The sequence below is a fragment of the Nicotiana tabacum genome, chromosome 22 (assembly GCF_000715075.1).
Source record: "Nicotiana tabacum cultivar K326 chromosome 22, ASM71507v2, whole genome shotgun sequence".
Taxonomy (NCBI): Eukaryota; Viridiplantae; Streptophyta; class Magnoliopsida; order Solanales; family Solanaceae; genus Nicotiana; species Nicotiana tabacum.
This window is the reverse complement of record NC_134101.1, coordinates 18,755,567-18,776,975: the sequence shown is the minus strand read 5'-3', so window position 1 is coordinate 18,776,975 and position 21,409 is coordinate 18,755,567. Positions and strand designations below refer to the sequence as shown.

The following is a 21,409-nucleotide window of genomic DNA, read 5'->3' as shown; positions in this document are numbered from 1 at the left end:
GGATCCCGGGGGCCCCAAGTGTTAACCAGATGAGGCTCGGACCAACATCGGACTTGGGAGAAAAATGCTGAAGCTTTCTGCTTCTAGTATGTTTGCACCTGCGCTTGTACAACCGCATGTGCAACCCTCGTAGATACGAGCTTCAATCGTAGAAGCGGAAGGGGAAGGGAGGCCTGCCATCGCAAGTGCGGAATTTTGGGCGCACCTGCGAACGCAAAGGTGCGAGAATTGTGCGGAGATGCGAGGCTTGGCAGGCGAGGTAAAACTCGCACCTGCGAGGCTTTTCCGCAGGTGCGAAACCACTGCTTGGCAAAATGATTAAAAATCGGGGCTCATACATTTTGAGCCCATTTTTCCTCCATTTCCTGACGATTTCAGAGCTTTTGAGAGGGGGATTTCAACTAGCAATTAGAAGGTAAGTTAATTCTACACCCCTTGAGTTAAATACATAGATTATAGGTAGATTATAACTTATAAATCTTAGAAATCAAAGGTTTAGATGAAAAACCTAGATTTTTATAAAAACGAGATTTTAACCACGAAAATGGTTATGGAATTGGATATAAATTATATATTTGAGTTCTTGAGATTATGGGTTATGTTTTCATCTGAAAATTTCCGGAATCCGGGCACGTGTGCCCTGGGCAAATTTTAAAAATTTTACCATTTTGGATTGGGTAATTTATTTAATAGCCTAAATTCGAATTATTAAACATGTATTAATCATTTTGTATAACATTTGGATAGTTTCGGATTTTTCGGCATCGAATTGAGAATTTAACGCGACGTGGTAATCGAAAAGTGGACTTTGAGACAAGGTAAGTCTCTTGTCTAATCTTGTGAGGGGGAAATTACCCCATATGTGATTAAATTAAATAATTATGCTAAATTGCAGGGGCTACGTATACACAAGGTGACGAGAGTCCGTCCGTAGCTACTATTTATGCTAAATTCCGGGTAGTTTAGAACTCAAATCATGAATTACTTGTGTAAATTATATTCCTTGTTTAATTAAAATTATTTGAAATATATTGTGAATTGTTAGGAAAAGATAGTAAAAAATGGGAATATCATATACTTAATTTTCTATTTAAATTAATTAATTGTTAAAAGGAATTGTTCATCCTCGTGAATTGATCTTATAATAAATATACTCTCCTTCCCGAGGTATATAAGAAAATATCCTCATTTTTTGTGGAGCGGGCCGAACGCCTCGGCAGGATAGGTGCATCTATGGATCGCACCGCACGTCCCTCGGCAGTGTACACGACACTCTGGATCGGGTCGTACGACCTCGTCATAAATCGTGCCTAATAATAATTATTATTATACGATACCTTGACATTTCAATTGCAGTTTGTGAATTTAATTAATAATTTGGAAATTGTTGCATTTGAAGGAATTTAATTGTTTCTGCTGGTTAAATAAATTATTGTTAACTCTGTGAATCATGTTGATTTAGATATTCTAATTTTATTTCAATTATTATTATTGACCCATAGTGAGTGTCAAAGTCGGTCATTCCGTCTCTACCTCTTCGAGATTAGGCTTGATACTTACTGGATACACGTTATTTACGTACTCATGCTACACTTGCTGCACTTTTTGTGCAGGACCTGAGGCAGGTACTATTGTTGGACCTATCGGTGCGCACCCGCGTTATCCAAAGACTTAGTAGTGAGCTGCTTTCTGAGCCGTTCTTCAGCAACTAGTGCCTCTTCTGGGAGTTTTATTCTGTCTATTTCATTTCATACAATCTTTATAATTTTTGTATAATCTACTAGATGCTCATACACTTGTGACACTAGGTCTTGACACACACATTGGTAGAATGGTTGGATTTAAATTATGTTCTTGGTTATTTTAATTTATTAAATTCTTGCAAGTAAGAAGAGTTTAATTACTCGGTTAATTTTCAAAGAATTGAATATGGGTTTAAATTACTAGTTGGCTTGCCTAGTTGTAGTGTTGGGCGTCATCACGACCTATAGGTGAAATTGGATCGTGACAATGTATCATCATCATATCGATAAGTACTTATGTTTTTATGATGCAAGGATATTGCTAAAATATCGATAGACTCGAACCATTTGGATGGATTCATCGTGCGTAGTCTAAAACTAGTCGATTTAAATTTCCGTGTCTCTGTTTTTTCCCCTCTCCAATTTAATTACAATTGAATTTAAGTTATATGAACTCCTCAGAAGTTGTCACCGGTATGAAAAAGATGCACAATTATTTTTCTAATCAGGGTAGTATAAATAAATTTATCTTATCATTATTAATTTAAGTGACTATAAAAAGTTATTACTTTATCCTTCAAATAATATTATTGGATTTGTCGTTAAAAATTACCTTCTATTATGTCCAATTTAATCTAGTAGAATAAAAATTTATACATTGTTTCATTATTTGTGTAGAGAAGAACTTGAACTTCATAGAGTTTTAGTGGGATATGACTTTTGTATTTTCTTCGTCCACCTTAAAGTAAGGATTCCCTAACATAAGTCCACGATTCCATCATAACGGGCCCAGGGGACAAGACTAAGCGGCGCGCATAATGGGCCGAGGAATCCATCTATATATTACCGAACTTGAACAAAGCGCATTTTTTAAAATAATAAGTATCTTTCAATAATAAAATTTCAAGCAATTAAGTTGATTTACTTATTGGATGTGTCAGTCTTACCTATATAATAAAATTTTGACGATTTATTTCATAAATAAAGGAATAGTACAGTGTTGAAGAATAAAGGATGAGATATTTAAATAGAAGAAAATGTAAAGGTTTTAGGAGTATTTCTTTTTTCTTTTTTTACGGCAATGGTGTTCATGTCAGCTTACCGACACCTTAACTAATCTATAAGTAGAGCCGTCAATATGAACTTGGCCCGTTGGGCCAGCCCAACCCGTGATTTAGCAGGGTTGGGCTATAATTTTTAGAGCCTATTTAAAAACGAGACTTTTAAGCCCGGTTCGAGTAAGCCCAAAGCCCGTGAGGCTTGACTGAGGCTGGGGTGGGCCAGCCCGCGGGCTTAATAAAAATATTTATTTAAAATATATAAAATATAAAAAGCTGTCTCTAGCGATGGAAAGTCAAAATTAAATTTTTACTTAGAGGAACCAAAGCTTGATCTTGAGAAGTTTCAAGAGATCAAGAGATGTATTGGAAGGACCATTCTAGAAAATATCCCGATCTTTTAGTGATGGCACGTGATGTACTTAGTATTCCTATTACCACTGTAGTGTCGGAATCAACATTTAGCATTGGTGTGCTTGTTCTGACAAAGTACAGAAGTTGCATCCATCATGAAAATGTCCAAACACTCGTTACTACTCGAAATTGGCTGCACGACTTTTTCCAAACTCAAACTGGTAATGTTTTTTTATGTGAATTTGAATATTATTAGTTTTTAAAATTTTATTATTCTTAATATTTAACTAATTAATATTTCATATGAATTGTAGATGTAGATGAAAGTGAAGATGTTAAGACAATCTTGTCACAAGCGGATTCAAATGTGTTTGATGAAGATGATGTGTTGGATACCCCATAAACATCATGGACATTCTCTTGAATAGTTTTTTTTGAGTTTTGACTTTTAGTGAATAAAATATAGTCTTGTATTTTACTTTTTTAGTGTTTATTGTGATATATTGAAATATTATAAAAAGTTATCAAATTTTGCAAAAAATTTCCAATAAGATATTTTTTAACTTTTAAATATTTGTCTGTTTTTAGGTTAGAACTTAAAGAAAAAATATAAAATTATATTTTAAAAAATAATGGGCCGGTGCGTGGGGGCCCGTGGCCCTCATAGGGTTGGAGTGGGCCGACCATTATAAGGCCCATCAAAATGCTGGGCTAACCCAACCCGTCAATTGCTAAAGCCCATGTCGGCTAAATTGGACTAACTCGGCCGACTCACATTGACAACTCTATAGTCCATAAGATAACTTACTACAACCTACAAATATGTGTTTTAGGAAATGCCGGAGAAGATGGGTTATCACTATTGCCAAAGGCGGACATATATATATATATATTAGAGGGGTCACTAGATCCGGTTAACCTCGACAAAAGTCCCAAACATATATATGTGTATATATATTGAAAATAATTATATATTTTGCTTAAAATCTTTACGGTAAAAAATCCAATGAGGGCATGATTGAAATCCGCTCATGTTACAATTTATACTTAAGACCTTCAAATTGTTACTTTTTAGAATTTAAACTCAAATAAAATGATGTGCTCACCAATATTATAAGAAGCAGAAGTAGAGTGAAGACAGATGAGTATTCGGTCATACAATGAACTTATGAAAGGTTCAACTTTCTGGTTATGGGGAGTCCCTTATCAGTACAAACGAACAAAAAACCTAATGATGAACTTTTAGACTCTTAGGAGTAGTACCACAAGAAAAGGACTTTGAGCCACTAATAATTATAGGTGGCAAATCCAGAAAGCATTTTTTGAAGATAAAAAGTTCATTTACTTTTCTCAAATGTTGTCCCAACATTTCCAGGTTGGTGGGCATATCTATACTCGTATCTCTACAGCCGAAATTTATATCGTATGGTACCTTTTTTCTAAAAGAATTTTTTGAACGCCCCAAAAACTTTAACATTATTATTATTATTATTGCTCTTTCACTATTTCTACAATGTGTATGTGTGTGTCTAATGTCTCTCTCTATATATAAACTAACATTTTGAATTATGTATAATGGGGGCGTATGTACCAAATAAGGTAGGAGTTCAACCAAATTTAGTAACTTTGTCCAAATATATATATCTTTAATTTTTTACTAAATATATTAAATATTAAAATATTCCACACATAAAGTTCAAATTCGAAATCTGCCTTTGCATATAATACAGGACAATCAGAGTATATACTGTGTCGAAGTCAAAATATTTAATAAGAATGTTTAAAACTTGACCCCTTTGTTAGTAGGTTATACAAGTTTGTTTAACGTTTATATTTTGATCAATTTATTTATAGCCGATGAAAATAGCAATATGGGATTTGTGCTGGCTTCTTCAAGTTCTTGATTATTCCTATTATTGTTGGAGGCATAACAATTTCACAATGATGATAAATTGGAAAATTGAAATTTCACTTTTTTAAGTTAATGGGTATCCATCAATCAGCAATAATACATAAATAAATGATTGATAGATATTTTTTTAATACCAAATTGGTAGTAGTGTTATTCTTTCTTGTTTTCAGAAATATTCTTAGCTGTAGGTTGCTTTATTTAAGGCCGTGTCAACAGGTATAGATTCTCTTTAAATGCTGTAACTCTAGAGCTCTCTGCTTCTTGACTTGAGGGGGAAAATGGACGGATGAATTTTTGTGCTCTGTTTTGATTCTTTCTTTCTCTTTTGCTCTGTACAAAAGATTGCCTGCTTTTTTCCTTTGCCTTTTGCCACTCTTTTTCATGGATGCCCTTTATTTCTTTATCAGTTTCTAGGTGGTATTAATTTAGGCACAATGCGCAGCTGGTTCACACATACTTAAGTTTTTTTCTATTTTCTGCATATTCACATGCCTTATTTTATTTTGGACCTACTCTTTTGGGTATAAATAGGGACTACTGGTTTGGCTTGTCTTCATTGCAGTACCATTTCTCAGTTCACTGGTGTAGCTGGTCTTTGAGGTTGTGTACTAAAGTTGCATTTCATATCTGAAGGAAGATATCATGAGTTATTTAAACCCTTCAACTGGCTCTGGTTAGTTGCAATGTACAAGCTTTTCATTTCTTTTAGATTCTTGATATCCACCTAGTTTAGCATTGAGGGTGGTTTCCCCATTCTTTGAAAATGTCCCGGGATTATAATCCCAGGACCAATTTATAACACATGAGTGATGGGATAAAATAATCCCACATTTGATGGGATAAGGTGGGATAAGATGGGATAAGATGGGATAACCTGGATTAAGTCTGGGATTAAATTTATACCTTGTTTGATTGGCGGTATATACCTTCAACCTACATCTTATCCCACCTTATACCTCATACCAAACGACCCTTAGATGTTAGAGAACCTATCATGGTGCATGTTATTTTTTGATAATCAAATTCCTTATTGATTCACACCAATGAGGCATCAATTGTTGTTGTAGTTTCAGTAAAGCCGCTTTGACATTGCAATAGCTACAATCAATGTGGGAACATTTGAAGGGTAGCCTTGGCGTAACTGGTAAAGTTGATGACATGTGACTAGGAGTTCACGGGTTCGAGCCGTGGAAACAGTCTCTTGTAGAAATGCAGGGTAAGACTGCGTACAATAGACCCTTGTGGTCCGGCCCTTCCTCGGCTGCCTTTTTTCTCTAATATTAATCTTTGCTAAAGCTCTTTGTTTCTTCAAGCATTTGCTAGTGGAGTGATAGCTTAGTGAAACAACATTACAGGAAGTAGAACTTCTAGAATGACATTTGAATTTGGGAGGACATATGTAGTGAGGCCCAAGGGAAAACACCAGGCTACAATAGTCTGGCTGCATGGCCTCGGTGATAATGGCTCCAGGTAAATTCCAGTTTCCTTTTAATCCAGAACTCTACAGTTAACATTTATTGAATTGTTAATTTCTTGTGCTTAGATATGCCAGCTTTTGTTTCTGTAGTTTGACATAAAAGCAGTTTAGCATTGATAAGCCATCAGTAATCAGAATACACATAATCCGAGCTATTGTTGCAACCTTTGTGCTTTTTTGATTCTCCAAATTTTTAGTGTCACTTTAAGCAATTATGAATTTATAATCATAAATCACACAAACAACATTGATATTAGTATTTTGTGGGCGAGATACATTATTCTGTTAGTATGGAGAAAAAGAAGGATTTTTGCATACTGTTGTCTTTGTATCTAGTTCCCCGTATCAAATCTTTGATATCCTCTATAAGGGAGCTTGTTATTCTTTTTGTTTTTGTGTTGTCTTTTTTCTTTCTCCTTCCTGGAATGAGACTCATAAGGTGTTCATGTTTAATCGACTGTTCTTATTATGAGACTCAACATAATAATGTGTTATCTTTTCGGGGCAACTACTTCATTAACATGGCCATATGTGGTGGATATTCAACATACTCCCTCCGTTCACTTTTACTTGGCACGTTTTGACGCCCCTTAAGAAATAATAAATGAAGTGCATAATTTACCATGATACCCATATTAATTGATGCATATTTTATTGGATTTGAGAAAATGATTTGAAATGAGTAATAAATACTGTGGGTATAAATGAAAAAAAAATTGTCATTCTCTTAATATGCGTAAAGTGACAAGTAAAAATGAAAATCTATTTTTAGTATACATGCCAAGTAAAAGTGAACGGAGGGAGTATTAAGTAAGAAAGTTTAATCGATCGTTCTTATCCTGAAAATCAGTTGAGCAAATGGAACATATATATCAAAGCTTCTTCATTGATGCTGGCCCTTTCATGTTTCTCTTATTTTATATGTTATGTTTTTTCACCCTGAGATATTCTGAATTCATTAGCTGATTGATTTTTGCTTTCTGCAGTTGGTCCCAACTTTTGGAAAGCCTACCCCTTCCCAATGTAAGCAGTGAGCTCATAACTCCTTAATTTTGCTCTTTATGGTTACACTTATATAACTCTATCTAAATTATACATATCCTTCTTTATCCTAAATCATTGTTTCTGAAATTTTATAACCTTGCAGATCAAATGGATATGTCCAACAGCGCCAACTCGTCCTGTAGCTATACTTGGTGGATTTCCTTGCACTGCATGTAAGAATGAACCCCAAATGTATCAACATGTTAACTTTCATAACTGTCATTAAAGGACCGTTGTATGTTATTCCAGGGTTTGATGTGGGAGAACTTTCTGATGACGGTCCTGATGATCTTGAAGGCTTAGATGCTTCAGTTGCACATATTGCGAACCTATTGTCAACTGAACCCGCTGATGGTATTTAAGTTCTATATTATCCTTCATTGTGAGCTTAGTTTTTCTCCTTGCGAAGCTTAATTCTTTTCTAAGGTCTGGAGTGGCAGAGTTGCTTTGCAAGAAATTCTTAGATGTTTTATTAGTATTAGAATGAAATGGGCCACATAGAGTGGAATAGATATGGGGGTTAACCTCAACTAGATTAAGATTTATGCCTAGTTGATTGGTCTTTTTTTAGTGTTATTCTGTTAGGTCTGTGTTATACATTTGATTAACAAATTTAAAATTATGTGGTACAGTTAAACTTGGAATTGGAGGCTTCAGCATGGGTGCAGCCACTGCACTCTACTCGGCAACTTGCTTTGCACAAGGAAAGTATGGAAATGGAAACCCTTACCCGGTCATCTTAAAGGCTATCATAGGTCTAAGCGGGTGGCTTCCAGGTTCAAGGTGTGATTGCATATCATATCCGAGAAATAATACAATCTGCACTAGATTTTTGGACAAGTTATGTTTATGAATTGTGCAAGATATTAGTCTTGGAAATTAGCTTCCTAGTTCTCTAAAGCTTCTGTTATTGAAAAGCTATAAAAAGGCAGGTACCGAAAAAGTTAAAAACAGATGACTTATATGGTTATTTTTTAGTATTTTTAATCGATTTTTCTTCTTAGACAACAAAGAGTTAACGACTAGAATTGTGCAGGAATGTGAGGAACAAGATTGAAGGATCACTTGAGGCTGCAAGGCGTGCTGCATCTTTGCCCATTCTACTCTGTCATGGAATGTGTATGTACCTTGCAAAATTTGTTTTATAACCTTTTAGCTATTTCAGCGCATAGAGCATCTGTCCGAGTCCTCAAGGGTCCTTACCTCTGATCTGAAATACAGAGTTGTCAAAATGTACCTCAACCTTTTTATTACTCCACAACCACACATGAACAAAAATTATGAGGAAAGATGCTAAATTGCTATTATATGAGAGTATACAGTACTGCTTTGAAGAATATAACAAAATTCTGGAGCAGAAAACCGGACTAGTTGGATTAGGCTTATTTTTTCAATTTTTAGTTCATTCTTCTTATTTACCTACTCGGTACTAATGTGCTCCTTGAACTTCTCTTATGAATTATCTTGACCTTGTTCCAAGGAGGGCCTCTTGTGTTTACTGCGCACAAACTCCAGACTGTTAGTAACGTAGTGAAGTTTGCACGATCTGCAAAACCATTAAGACCCTTTTGTTTGTTGTTTATAGGCGATGAAGTAGTTCCTTACGTATATGGAGAGAGGTCTACTCATGTCTTGAGCTCAGCTGGATACAGGAATCTTGCATTCAAAAAATATGATGGGTATCCTTCATTTTCCTTTTTCTTTCTTTGCAAAACTGTAGTATTCATGGTTTAAGGGAAGTAATGTTTTCTTAAATTACCATCTTTTTCTGCAGGCTTGGTCATTACACAGTGCCAAAGGAAATGGATGAAGTCTGTAATTGGTTGAGTGCAAGGCTCGGGCTTGAGGGTTGCCGATGATAAACTCAGTCAAGAGTTTCATGATCCAAGTAGTTCGTAAGTGAGGGTAAATGCATGAAGAAGCAATAATATGGGAGTACACAGTTTTTATGTAGTTAATTATATGCGTTTGGTGAAGTCTAGGACTTAGTCTTCCAGTTTTGACTCGATTATGTGCTGCAAAATAAAGTTTTGGATGTGTTTCTCTTTTTATCACTTGTAGACATCACCTGGATTTTTTTTCCAATTCCTCTCATAATTTTGTGGTCTTTGTACCATGATGTATCAATATTTAATGGATATTATCCCTACTCTCTCTCTCTCTCTCTCACACACACACACACACACACACACATATGTTTAGTTAAAAGCATCATCCATTTTTCAGCTAACTAATGGTTTTCAAAATCCCAGTAGTCTCATCCACAATTCTCAAGTCATTCTCTCTGATAAACTAAAGCAATTTTATCATCCATTTCTACTGAGTTTGAAAAGTTTGGGGTAAGCTCCAACTTATGGGTCACAGGCCTGAGTTTCCCTGGTAAACATAGTGCAGAATTTTATTAGAAATTTGCTGGCTCAAATTATTACAAGGCAGCTGCTTTTTCTACTTAGAGTTGTTGGGAGGAGCTTGGGGACTCCACGAAGAGCCAATCAATGTTTTAGGATTCTTTTTGCTAACATAAGGCTACCAGAAAAATCAACTTCTGTAAGTGACTACTGTATTGTCATACTTGGCCTCTGCATATGTCAATGGTGTATCTCACATGCAAGTTATAGAGACTAGGAATACTACTCCAAGCAAAAAACATCGAACTGGAACAATTTTAACAGAGACAAAAGTGTGGAGAAATATTTTCATCATTTCCACAAAAATATGACAAATGGAATCAAGTGCATATTTTATTACAGCTCGCAAGCCAAAAGACTACAAACTTAGCGCTTGAAGTACTACAACAGTTCACACATAGGTAGAACTATTCTATTGTCTGCAATAATATATCTCATTCTGCTTTCCCCTGGTTGGCTGCGATAGTTTTTAGCTTTTCCTTGAGTTCACCACTCTGCATGAAAAAAATGTTGAGCACGTTATTTTTACTCGGCCTAACTAGATTCAAATAAACAAGTGAAATTACCTGGTGCATATTCAGGATGATATCCGATCCACCAATAAACTCCCCGTTGATGAATATTTGTGGAAATGTGGGCCAGTGGCTGCAATATATACAGAGATTATGAGTCCTTGAGCAATAAGTTGCACCTTCTGAAGTGCAACACTTGTCTTAGTGCAACTACTTTGGATTGAATACAGATCTCACAATCTATAAATCTCACAATCTATAAATCTCACAATCACTGCATAGACAATACTCTTGCAAAATTACTAGTTTAAAATTGATCTACCAGATACATCTCCTCAAGATAGAGGCCAGATATTCCTACTTTAAATTCAAGTTCAGAAACACATGCATCACTATGACCAACTAAGAGCAGTTAGAAGAAGTCAGAAATCAGAAATCAGAAGAAGAAAACTGATGATTACAACATATTATCATAAGTTCCATTATGCAAGCAGTTACCAAAGGGAAAACTAAAGGAAACGGAAAAAAATGAGAGAGCTCCTTTTTCCATATCAACAACCTTAAAATCTAGGTTCTTGAAGACGAAAAAATGCATAGGTTGGATAGGGAGCATGAAATAGAAACTTCTATGTGGAATATCAGCCCCCCAATTCAAAGGATAATTCCCTTCTTAAGCATGAACTATATTGCAGCCTTGTTAAACATGTCACAGAAAATAAAGTCCAGAAAAAAGAATCAAGAACATGTGACACCATTCATTCAAGAGGTTCTGCATATCGTGGTAATGTTAGAAAACCTTTAAGCACATTATAGATGCTACAGAGAGAAAGAAATATGTGCTTCGGAAATGTGACAGAGACAACACAAAGCTTGAAAAATAGATGTACAAGATTTTTTTTTTTTTGTGGTGTAGTCAAAATGATGTTCTATAGTACGGAGGATTGCGTTGATCTTTTGAGCTCTATAGAGATAAACTACTCGTAAAGCTATGTAGCACCCACTTGGTGCTCTTTAAAGTACGATATATAAAAAGAAACATGTTAAAGCTACTAAAATGTAGATATAAAACCTACATACATCTCAAGTAACTATAGAGCCACAGAGTCATCAGCAAGATTATGTAAATGTTGGTCCTGCCCAGCTAAATCAATGTCACACCATAAGGTAAAAACAATCAATTGTATCTGCACTTCGTCACAAGACAAAAACATGAGCTGGCTCAACCTCAAATCCTCCATCAGGGGAGGTCATCAAAAGATCATCTGACCTTATGGACAAACCATTAATCTCGTTTCCAGAGTTTACTAAGATATAATATGGTAGCTGATATCCCAGCTCAGCACAGTTTCTCAAAAGGATGTGCGTTAATGTTAACATCTAGATGTTGGTATCCATCCCTTGAAAAAAGTTGCAATTACAAATTCATTAATCAACAAATTTCACAACCGCAGACCATCTAGCGTCAAACATACCTGAAGGCTTTTACAGCATTCTTAAGCTCAGGATCTTCTAAGATATTTCTAGCACTTATAGGAACGCCTGCAAAGACCACATCAATTGGTAAGAAGATGAATACTATTTAAGGCATGGACCTCTACCAGAAACCTATGCCTTGCAAGTCAAAAAGATGCAAAAATCAACAATGTTCTTTCAAAGAGAATTCCCCCTTCAGAGACTGCTTGGACTTACTATATTCTTTCAGCACTCTGACAGCCAATGAGCTGAATCCACATCGAGGAAGCTCTGGCACACCTTTCATGTATATCATCACAGGATTTTCCTTGACATCCTATGTAGAAGGACGACAGAATAACTAAATCTAAAAACTTAAAAGAACAGCTTATAAGCCAAAAGGGTAACACCATCTCTATATTCAAAGATTGAATACGACAGAGCTTTTACTTGTCAGCAAGCAGAAAATGTACAGATAGTGACAAAATACCTGCTCAACAATGTTCTCTAGGGAAAGACCTGAACTCTCAACCTTACTAGTGGGTCTAAAATCTTCGTGAGTGTCAGGATCACTAGGCACAGTAGTTGAAAACCACACTTCACCCTGATTGATAGATCTGGATGTCTATTACACAAATGGAACAGCTGTTAAGAATATTACTTTTAAAACAGATATATAAGAAAAAGTCTGAAAAAATCCACTTTTGTCTTATCCCGTCTACGGGCTAAACCCTTTAGCATCAAAGTCGAGCATATGCCCCAAAATTTGATGAGTAAATGCCAGAATCCAGATCGCGACATATAACAGATGGGGTTCAAGCAAATGTTTTTTTTTTTGGAAAAGGGACTCTAGCAAAAGCTCATAGTTTATAATAGATGCTTTACAGATGCAACATGAACCCCAGATTGTATTTAGCTAGTAAGAGATAAAATATAGTGTCTACGGAGCACAGAGCAATGGGGTCCACAAAGTTCAGACGAAAGAAAAAAAGGTAAGGAACTCTTTGTATTAAGCTCAAATTTTTATTTTGCATGTCAGATAAACCAGTAGAAAAAAGGCATTAGTTGACACATTGTTAACAGAAAGCACAAGCAGGAAGATAGTAGTATCTATTCTCACAATAGCAGACGAACGAGCAAGTGGATTGGCTGCAAAACGCTTCAACAGCATTTGAGATAATGATCTCGCCATAATATCAGAACCAAAGTTTGCTCAAACTCTTTCAGCTGCAGTAAGTGAAATAAGAAAAATCACAAATCAGTTCTTAGTGCTTCACACTCTCAGAAACCTAATGAAAAACCTGAACTATAACGCATAGCCTTATGAGACCAATGAAGCTAAACTATCCAAATTCTGTTCAGCTAGAGACTAATTTAAAATAGTACTGGCATGAATAGGCTCCACAGGATTGAGGCATTTTTGTATTTGCAAAGACTAATATAAAAATGGAATTATCAAAGACATCCCATCTCTAAGACCCAAGAACTCATATTAAAGCATAACAAGAAGTTCAATATAATATCTGATCCGAGATTTTTAATCTAGAAAAAATGTTTTATTTCAAATTTGGGTAGAGATACAATATTATATCAACACCAAATTCGTAGAGGCAATTCGTCGAACACCTGGAAGCAGAGGAAAGTGAACCAAATTCACATACCCACTTCAGCAAACAATAAAAAGGTTGGATTTTGATTTTCAGCCAATAAACCCAATTCACAGTTCAGAAAAAATCTAAGAGAGCATTCAAAATTGAAACAAAAAATTGGAAGAAAAAAAAAAACCATGAAGCAATTGCTACTGAACACTGGCGCCTTTAGAAATCTGACAAGGAAATGATGACAAAATAGGGAAGTGGGAATAACGAATAGACGGGAAAAATTACCAGTCGAAGAAGAGAAGATTACAGTGATTTGGGGTTAGGCTTCGTTTTTTTGTACTTTCTAAACCCCTCTTCAGGTTTTCATTTTACGTATTTCGGCGAGATGGTGACGAGGGCCAAAAAAACAAGTATTACCAATTCTGCCCTTGAAGTGTTCCACTCTTTTTTGTTTTTTTTCTTTTTCTTTTTAATATACTAGTCTCTACCTATAACCTTAGGCCCACATAACCTTTGGCCAGTCTAATAGTTAACGTAAGTTATTTTAAAAGATTGAGCAGGTTGAACCATATAAACTTAGCTTTTATGTCTTTTTATTATGGAATTTTTACATTGTTGCTCCCTTTTTAAAGAATTTTCTTATAAATAATACTCCCTTCGTTTCAATTTATGTGAACCTATTTCCTTTTTAGTCCGTGCCAAAAAGAATGATCATTTTCCATATTTGAAAATAATTTTCCTTTATGCAATAATTTATAGTCACACAAAATAAATGTGCATCATCTTACACCACAAGTTCAAAAGTCTTCTTTATTTTCTTAAACTCTGTGCTCAGTCAAATGGGTTCACATAAATTGAAACGGAGGGAGTACTAGTATTTTCTGTTTATTCCAAAAATAGCAAACTTTTTTACTATTTTAGCAGATATATTTTGAATTTAAATTTTAAAGTTTGACCAATTCTATTAGGCCCCTAAATATAAAATATTCTATTTAAATAAAACCAAGAAAATACTTAATCCACAATTCTACTAGTTGTGTGCCAAGACCTAGTGTCACAAGCATATGAGCATTTAGTAGATTATAAAAAAGAAATCCAAAATAGTGCCTAAACACAAAATAGACAGAAAACAAATACAAAGAGAGACACTAGGTGTTGCGGAACGGCTCAGGAGAAGCAACTCACCACTAGACCTCGGGATAGCGTGGGTGCGCACAAGTAGGACCGCATAAGGTTCTTATCTCAGATCCTGCACAAAAAGTGCAGCAAGCGTAACATGAATACGTAAACAACGTGTACCCAGTAAGTATCAAGTCTAATTTCGAAGAAGTAGTGACGAGAGGTCGACTTTGACACTCACTATGGGTCAATAATATTAAAATAAAAATATTTAAATAGACATGGTTTATGTGATTAACAATAATTTTTCTTAACAAGCAAGAATAAATAATTTTTTCAAATTCAATAATTTCAAATAAATTATTTATCTTCACAAGCGGCAATAGAATGTCAAGGTATCGTGTAATTATTATTATTAAGCATGATTTTTGCCGAGGTCATACAACCCAATCCAGAGTGTTGTGTACACTGCCGAGGGACGTGAGGCACGATCCATAGATGCATCTATACTGCCGAGGCGTTCGGCCCGCTCCACAAGAAAGGAGGATATTTCCCTATGAACCTCCGGAATGAGAAGTTATTATAAGGCTAACAAACAAGGTTGTACAATTTCTATTAACAGTCAAGTAATTTGCACAAAAATTCAAGTTTGTGAAATTTCGGTCTTTTACATTTTTCCCAAATAATTTTCAATATAATTTTAGTACTTTAATTAAAAAAAAGATGCAATTATTACATGAAATTTATGATTTGAGTCCTAAACTACCCGGACATAGCATAATTAGTAGTTTCGTACGGACTCTCGTCACCTCGTGCATACGTAGCCCCCATAATTAACAATAATTATTAATTTAAATCACCTATGGGGTAAATTCTTTCTTACAAGGTTAGACAAGAGACTTACCTCGTCTCAAAGTTCACTTTCCAATCTCAATTTCGCGTTAAAGCCTCAATTCGGTGCCGAATAATCTGAAACTAGCCAAAAAGTTATATAAAATAATTAATACATGCTTAACAATTCAAAATTAGAGCATTAGATTAATTACCCAACCCAAATTGGTAAAATTCATAAAATTCACCCCGAGCCCACGTGACCGGATTCCGTAAATTTTCGAAAGAAATTGTTACCCATAATCACCAAAAATCATGTATATAATTTTCATCCCATTTCATAACTATTTTCGTGGTTAAAATCTCATTTTTATCAAAACCTAGGCTTTTCATCTAAACCCTTGATTTCCACAATTTACTTGTTATAATCTACCCATAATCTATGTATTTAACTCACAATAGATAAAATTAACTTACTTCCAAGTTTCTAGGTGAATATTCCTCTCAGAAAGCTCCAAAGTCGCCCACGAATGGAGAGAATGGGCTCAAAAATGGTTGAGCCCCGCTTTTAGACATTCTGCCCAGCGATTTTTCGCTTATGCGGCTAGCCAACAGCATATGCGGCTCCGCATCTGCGGAAAGGACCTCACAGATGTGGCTTTCCCCCCTTAGATGGCTCGTCCGCTTCTGCGATCAACGGTTCGCTTCTACGGTGCATGCGTCGCACCTGCGCCCTCGTCCGCACCTGCTATGCCTTTCTCGCACCTGCACCTTCGCAGGTGCGGTCCATTTCCCCACTTCTGCGGTCACCGGTAGCCCCCCTCTTGGCCGCTTGTATGGTTTGTGGCTCGCTTGTGCGAGCTCGCACTTGTGGCTGCCCATGCGCAGGTGCGGTTACACTAGAAGCTGGAAGCTTCAGCTGTTCCTCCCAAGTCCAAACATGGTCCGAGCCTCATCCGATTAACTCCCGAGGCCCCCGGGGCCCCCTTACGAACATACCAACAAGTTTAAAATCATAATACGGACTCACTCGAACTTTCGGAATGCATAAAACAACATCGAAACTAAGAATCATACCCCAAACCAAATTGATTCAACTTAGAAATTTCAAATTCTTCAAACTTACTCCAAACGCGCCGAAACATACTTAAACTACTCGGAATGATACCAAATTTTATGTGCAAGTCTTAAATCGCCTTACGGAACTATTCCCAGGCCCGAAATTCCAGAACACACCTCAATTACTCCAAAACCTACTCCAAACCAAATTTAAATAACTTCAAAACCTTCAAATAGTCAGCTTTCACTGTTAAGTGCCGAAATGCTCCCAGGTTGTCCAAAACCCGATTCGAACATACGCCTAAGTCAAAAATCATCATACAAACCTATTGGAACCGTTAAATCCCGATTCAGTAATCATTTTCTCAAAATGTTGAACGAAGTCAAACTTAGCCTTTTTAAAGCCAACTAAGGAACCAAGTGTTCCGATTTCTACCTGAACCCTTCCAAATCTCGAACTAACCATCCCCACAAATCATAAAATAGTAAAAGCACATATGGGGAGTCTTACTTAGGGGAACGAGGTTCTAGAAAGCAAAACAACCGGTTGGGTCGTTATATTCTCCACCTCTTAAACAAACGTTCGTCCTCGAACGTGTTTAGAATTATACATGGAGCGCTGAATAAATGTGGATATCTGATCCGCATGTCCTCCTCGGCCTCCCAAGTCGTTTCCCCGACTGGTTGGCCTCTCTAATGGGCTTTTACTGTAGAAATCTTCTTGGACCTCAACTGGCGAACCTGTCTATCAACAATGGCAACTGGTTCCTCTTCATAACCCAAGCTCTTATCTAGCTGAACTGTGCTGAAGTCTAACACATGTGACAGGTCGGTATGATACTTTCGGAGCATAGATACATGGAAAATCGGATGAACTCCCGATAGACTGGGAGGCAAAGCAAGCTCGTAAGCAACCTCCCCAACTCGTCTCAGCACCTCAAATGGGCCTATAAACCTTGGGCTTAACTTGCCCTTTTCCCCAAATCTCATGATTCCCTTCATCGGCGAAACCTTCAAGAGAATTTTTTCACCCACCATAAACGATAAACTATGTGCTTTATGATCCACGTAACTCTTCTGTCTGGACTGTGCTGTACGAAGTCGCTTCTGAATTAACTTTACCTTTTCCAAGGCATCTTTCACCAAATCAGTACCATATAACTTAGCCTCACCGGGTTCAAACCATCCGATGGGCGAACGACATCGCCGACCATACAAAGCCTCAAATGGAGCCACCTCGATGCTGGATTGGTAACTTTTGTTATAAGAAAACTCGACCAAAAGCAAGAAACTATCCCACTGACCTCCGAAGTCAATCACACATGCCCTGAGCATATCCTCCAAAATCTGAATTGTCCGCTCCGACTGCCCGTCGGTTAGCGGATGAAAGGATGTGCTGAGCTCTACACGAGTCCCTAATTCACTCTGTATTGCTCTCCAAAAATGTGAAGTAAACTAAGGGCCTCTATCTGATATGATGGAAATTGGCACACCGTGCAACCGAACTATTTCTTGAATATAAATCTAGGCCAACCTCTCTGAAGTATACGTAGTCACAACCGGAATGAAGTGTGCCGACTTGGTCAACCTGTCGACAATGACCCAAACTGCATCAAACTTCCGCAAGGTCCGCGGAAACCCAACTACGAAGTCCATAGTAATGCGCTCCCATTTCCACTCCGATATAGTCATCTGCCGAAGTAGGCCACCTGGCCTCTGGTGCTCATACTTAACCTGTTGGCAATTTAGGCACCTAGATACATACTCAACTATGCCCTTCTTCATCCGCCGCCACCAATAATGATACCTCAGGTCATGATACATCTTCGTAACACATGGATGAATAGAATATCGAGAACTGTGTGCCTTCTCTAGGATCTTTTCCCTCAGTCCATCCACATTAGGACACATAGATGATCCTGGATTCGCAGAACACCATCCCTACCAATAGTAACTTCCTTGGCACCACCCCGTAGTACCGTTTCTCGATGAACCAATAAGTGTGGATCATCAAACTGGCGAGCCTTGATGTGCTCAAATAGTGAAGACTAGGCAACAACACATCCAAGAACTCGGTTGGGCTCTGAAATATCCGGCCTTATAAGTCTGTTAGCCAAGGACTGAATGTCCAAAGCCAATGGCCTCCCTTCTGCTGAAATGAAGTCCAAACTACCCATACTCTCCTCCTTTCTACTCAAGGCGTAACTACATTTGCTTTGCCCGGATGATAAAGGATAGTAATATCATAATCTTTTAGTAACTCAAGCCATCTGCGCTGCCTCAAATTTAAATCCCTCTGCTTGAACAAATGTTGTATGCTGCGACGATCCGTGTAAACCTCACAAGACACCCCATAAAGATAATGCCTCCAAATCTTAAGAGTGTGAACAATCGCAACTAACTCCAAATCATGTACCGGGTAATTGTTCTCGTGAGGCTTCAGCTGTTGTGAAGCATATGCAATAACTCGCCCCTCCTGCATCAATACACAACCCAGGCCAACGCGTGAAGCGTCGCAACACACTGTATACATCCCTGAATCGGAAGGCAACACTAACACTGGTGTTGTAGTCAATGTTGTCTTGAGCTTTTGAAAGCTTACCTCACAGTCATCGGACCATCGTAACGGATCACCCTTCTGGGTTAATTTGGTCAAAGGTGCTGAAATAGATAAAAATCCCGCCACAAACCGATGATAATAACCTGTTAACCCCAAAAAACTCCTGATCTCAGTCGCCGAAGTGGGACGATGCCAATTTCGAACTGCCTCGATCTTTTTGGGATCAACTTTAATACCCTCGCCTGACACGATATGTCCCAAGAATGCTACAAAATTTAGCCAAAACTCACATTTGGAGAACTTAACATATAACTTTTGTTCCTGCAATGTCTGAAGCACCACTCTCATATGCTGCTCGTGTTCCTCCTTGCTGCACAAGTGGATCAAAATGTCATCAATGAAGACAATGATAAACGAGTCAATATATGGCCTGAACATCCTGTTCATCAGATCCATAAATGCCACCGGGGCGTTAGTCAAACCGAAGGACATTACAGAAACTCATAATGACCATATCTAGTCCGGAGAACAGTCTTCGGAACATCCGAATCCCGAATCTTCAACAAATGGTACCCCGATCTCAAGTCGATCTTAGAGAATACCCTAGCACCCTGCAACTGGTTAAATAGATCATCAATACGTGGTAACGTGTACTTATTCTTAACTGTAGATTTGTTCACTTGGTGATAATCAATACACATTCACATAGTTCCATCCTTTTTCTTCACAAATAATACCGGTGCACCCTAAGGCGACGCACTCGGCCTAACGAACCCTTTGGCTAGTAAATCCTCAAGTTGTTCTTTTAACTCCATCAACTCTTTTGGAGCCATGCGATACGGTGGGATAGATATAGGATGGGTATCCGGAGTCAAGTCAATACAGAAATCAATATCACGATCTGGTGGCATGCCTGGAAGATTTAAAGGAAATACATCGGAGAACTCCCGGACTACAGACACTGAATCAATCATCGGAGTCTATGCAGTAGTGTCTCGAACATAGGCTAGATAAGCCAAATAACCGTTCTCGACCATGTGTCGAGCCTTTAGAAAGGGAATAACCTGGTTAGATGCGCTAACAGACGAACCCTTCTGTTACATCTCTCTTTTTGTACGATTAAAGTTTCGTCTTTAGTTAATTGACGTAGACTCGGGGATGAGATTTTCTTGAGATTATAAGCATTTATGCTATTTATAACAAGCAATAAGTACGTGCCGTAAAAGATAAAGGGTAAACGAATCACAGAAAATGAGTTTTATTGAAGGTTGTTGATTTGAGATACAATACGGTCCGAGCGATAATACCCGGTATTTATGGACTAGTGCCATACAAGGTACTACATGACCATGATAGTAAGGTGTACAAGGTATGTTAAAAGTGAGTAGTATTTTAAGTAAGTTGAGATAATTCTTAATTATGTGAATAATTGGTTAATTATTAGTTAATGGGGGATTAATTAGTTAAATAAGATAATACTAATTAACTATAAAGTGGCATGGCATGGAAGCCCCCCATTCAAATTAAGTGACTCACAATCTTGATTGAAAGGTGGCCATCTAAAGTAACATACATATGACACTTACGTGTAAGATATTTAGTAAGTTTGGCTTCATTTGGACTTAAAATAATCAAGTAAGAAATCATATAACCTTCTTCCTAATTCAAACATTTCAAAACAGACGCTCCAACAATTTTTCAACAAAACTTCTTGCAACAAAACAATTCTAATGAGAATTATTAGCACCTTCGCAACGAAAGATTTTGCGGTTCTAAAGGAGTACGGTGTAACATTTTCTAAGAATATCATACGAATTTTTCCCTACTCCAGGTATGTTAAGGCTAAGCCCCTCCTTCATTTTGGCATGATCTCGTAATTACATGTGTTTGATAACGAGGCATAAAGAGAAGTTCATACTCCCGAATTTATGTATATTTTCCTAGTCTCGTAAGTTACAATATTCTCCTTATCGGGACTTCATATTTAATTGAGTATTGTCTTGTTCTAGTCAAGAGAGCAGAGAGCATATATATGCAGTATTACAGTATTTTCATTACCATCGAGCTATAATCGATGGACATGCCCCTGTTGGGCAACCTCTAATCAGATGGTAAGTTATATACCGAGCCTGTTGTGGCCGAGCGCCTATGAGCGAGCCTACTACGGCAGAGCAGATATATATACCGAGCCTTATAAGGCTGGACAACTATTCCACTTACTATATCGAGAGAGTTGAGTCAGTATCAGCAGGTGAGCATATCTTTAGATTATCTTTGACT

The 21,409-nt window shown here is 37.2% G+C and overlaps 2 protein-coding genes across 3 annotated transcripts; one reads left to right on the top strand and one right to left on the bottom strand.

Moving 5' to 3' along the window:
* Positions 1 to 5,161: 5,161 nt before the first annotated feature.
* Positions 5,162 to 9,736, top strand: LOC107776271 (uncharacterized). 2 transcript variants are annotated; one of them, XM_016596149.2, is made up of 10 exons: positions 5,162 to 5,282; positions 5,629 to 5,739; positions 6,422 to 6,536; positions 7,530 to 7,566; positions 7,691 to 7,760; positions 7,837 to 7,941; positions 8,220 to 8,370; positions 8,624 to 8,706; positions 9,173 to 9,266; positions 9,362 to 9,736. In XM_016596149.2, the coding sequence occupies exons 2-10, from the start codon at positions 5,709 to 5,711 to the stop codon at positions 9,444 to 9,446; spliced, it is 771 nt and encodes a 256-aa protein (XP_016451635.1). In that variant the 5' UTR covers positions 5,162 to 5,282; positions 5,629 to 5,708; the 3' UTR covers positions 9,447 to 9,736. The 2 variants fall into 2 exon arrangements, with proteins under 2 accessions (XP_016451635.1, XP_016451634.1); XM_016596148.2 differs by lacking the exon at positions 5,162 to 5,282 and having other exon boundaries at positions 5,331 to 5,739.
* A 532-nt stretch (positions 9,737 to 10,268) lies between these two features.
* On the bottom strand, positions 10,269 to 13,985 carry LOC107776272 (monothiol glutaredoxin-S15, mitochondrial). Its single transcript, XM_016596150.2, has 7 exons — positions 13,846 to 13,985; positions 13,080 to 13,186; positions 12,450 to 12,584; positions 12,197 to 12,296; positions 11,980 to 12,046; positions 10,562 to 10,640; positions 10,269 to 10,489 (listed from the first exon to the last, which is right to left on the bottom strand). The coding sequence occupies exons 2-7, from the start codon at positions 13,149 to 13,151 to the stop codon at positions 10,430 to 10,432; spliced, it is 513 nt and encodes a 170-aa protein (XP_016451636.1). The 5' UTR covers positions 13,152 to 13,186; positions 13,846 to 13,985; the 3' UTR covers positions 10,269 to 10,429.
* Between the last annotated feature and the right edge of the window lie 7,424 nt (positions 13,986 to 21,409).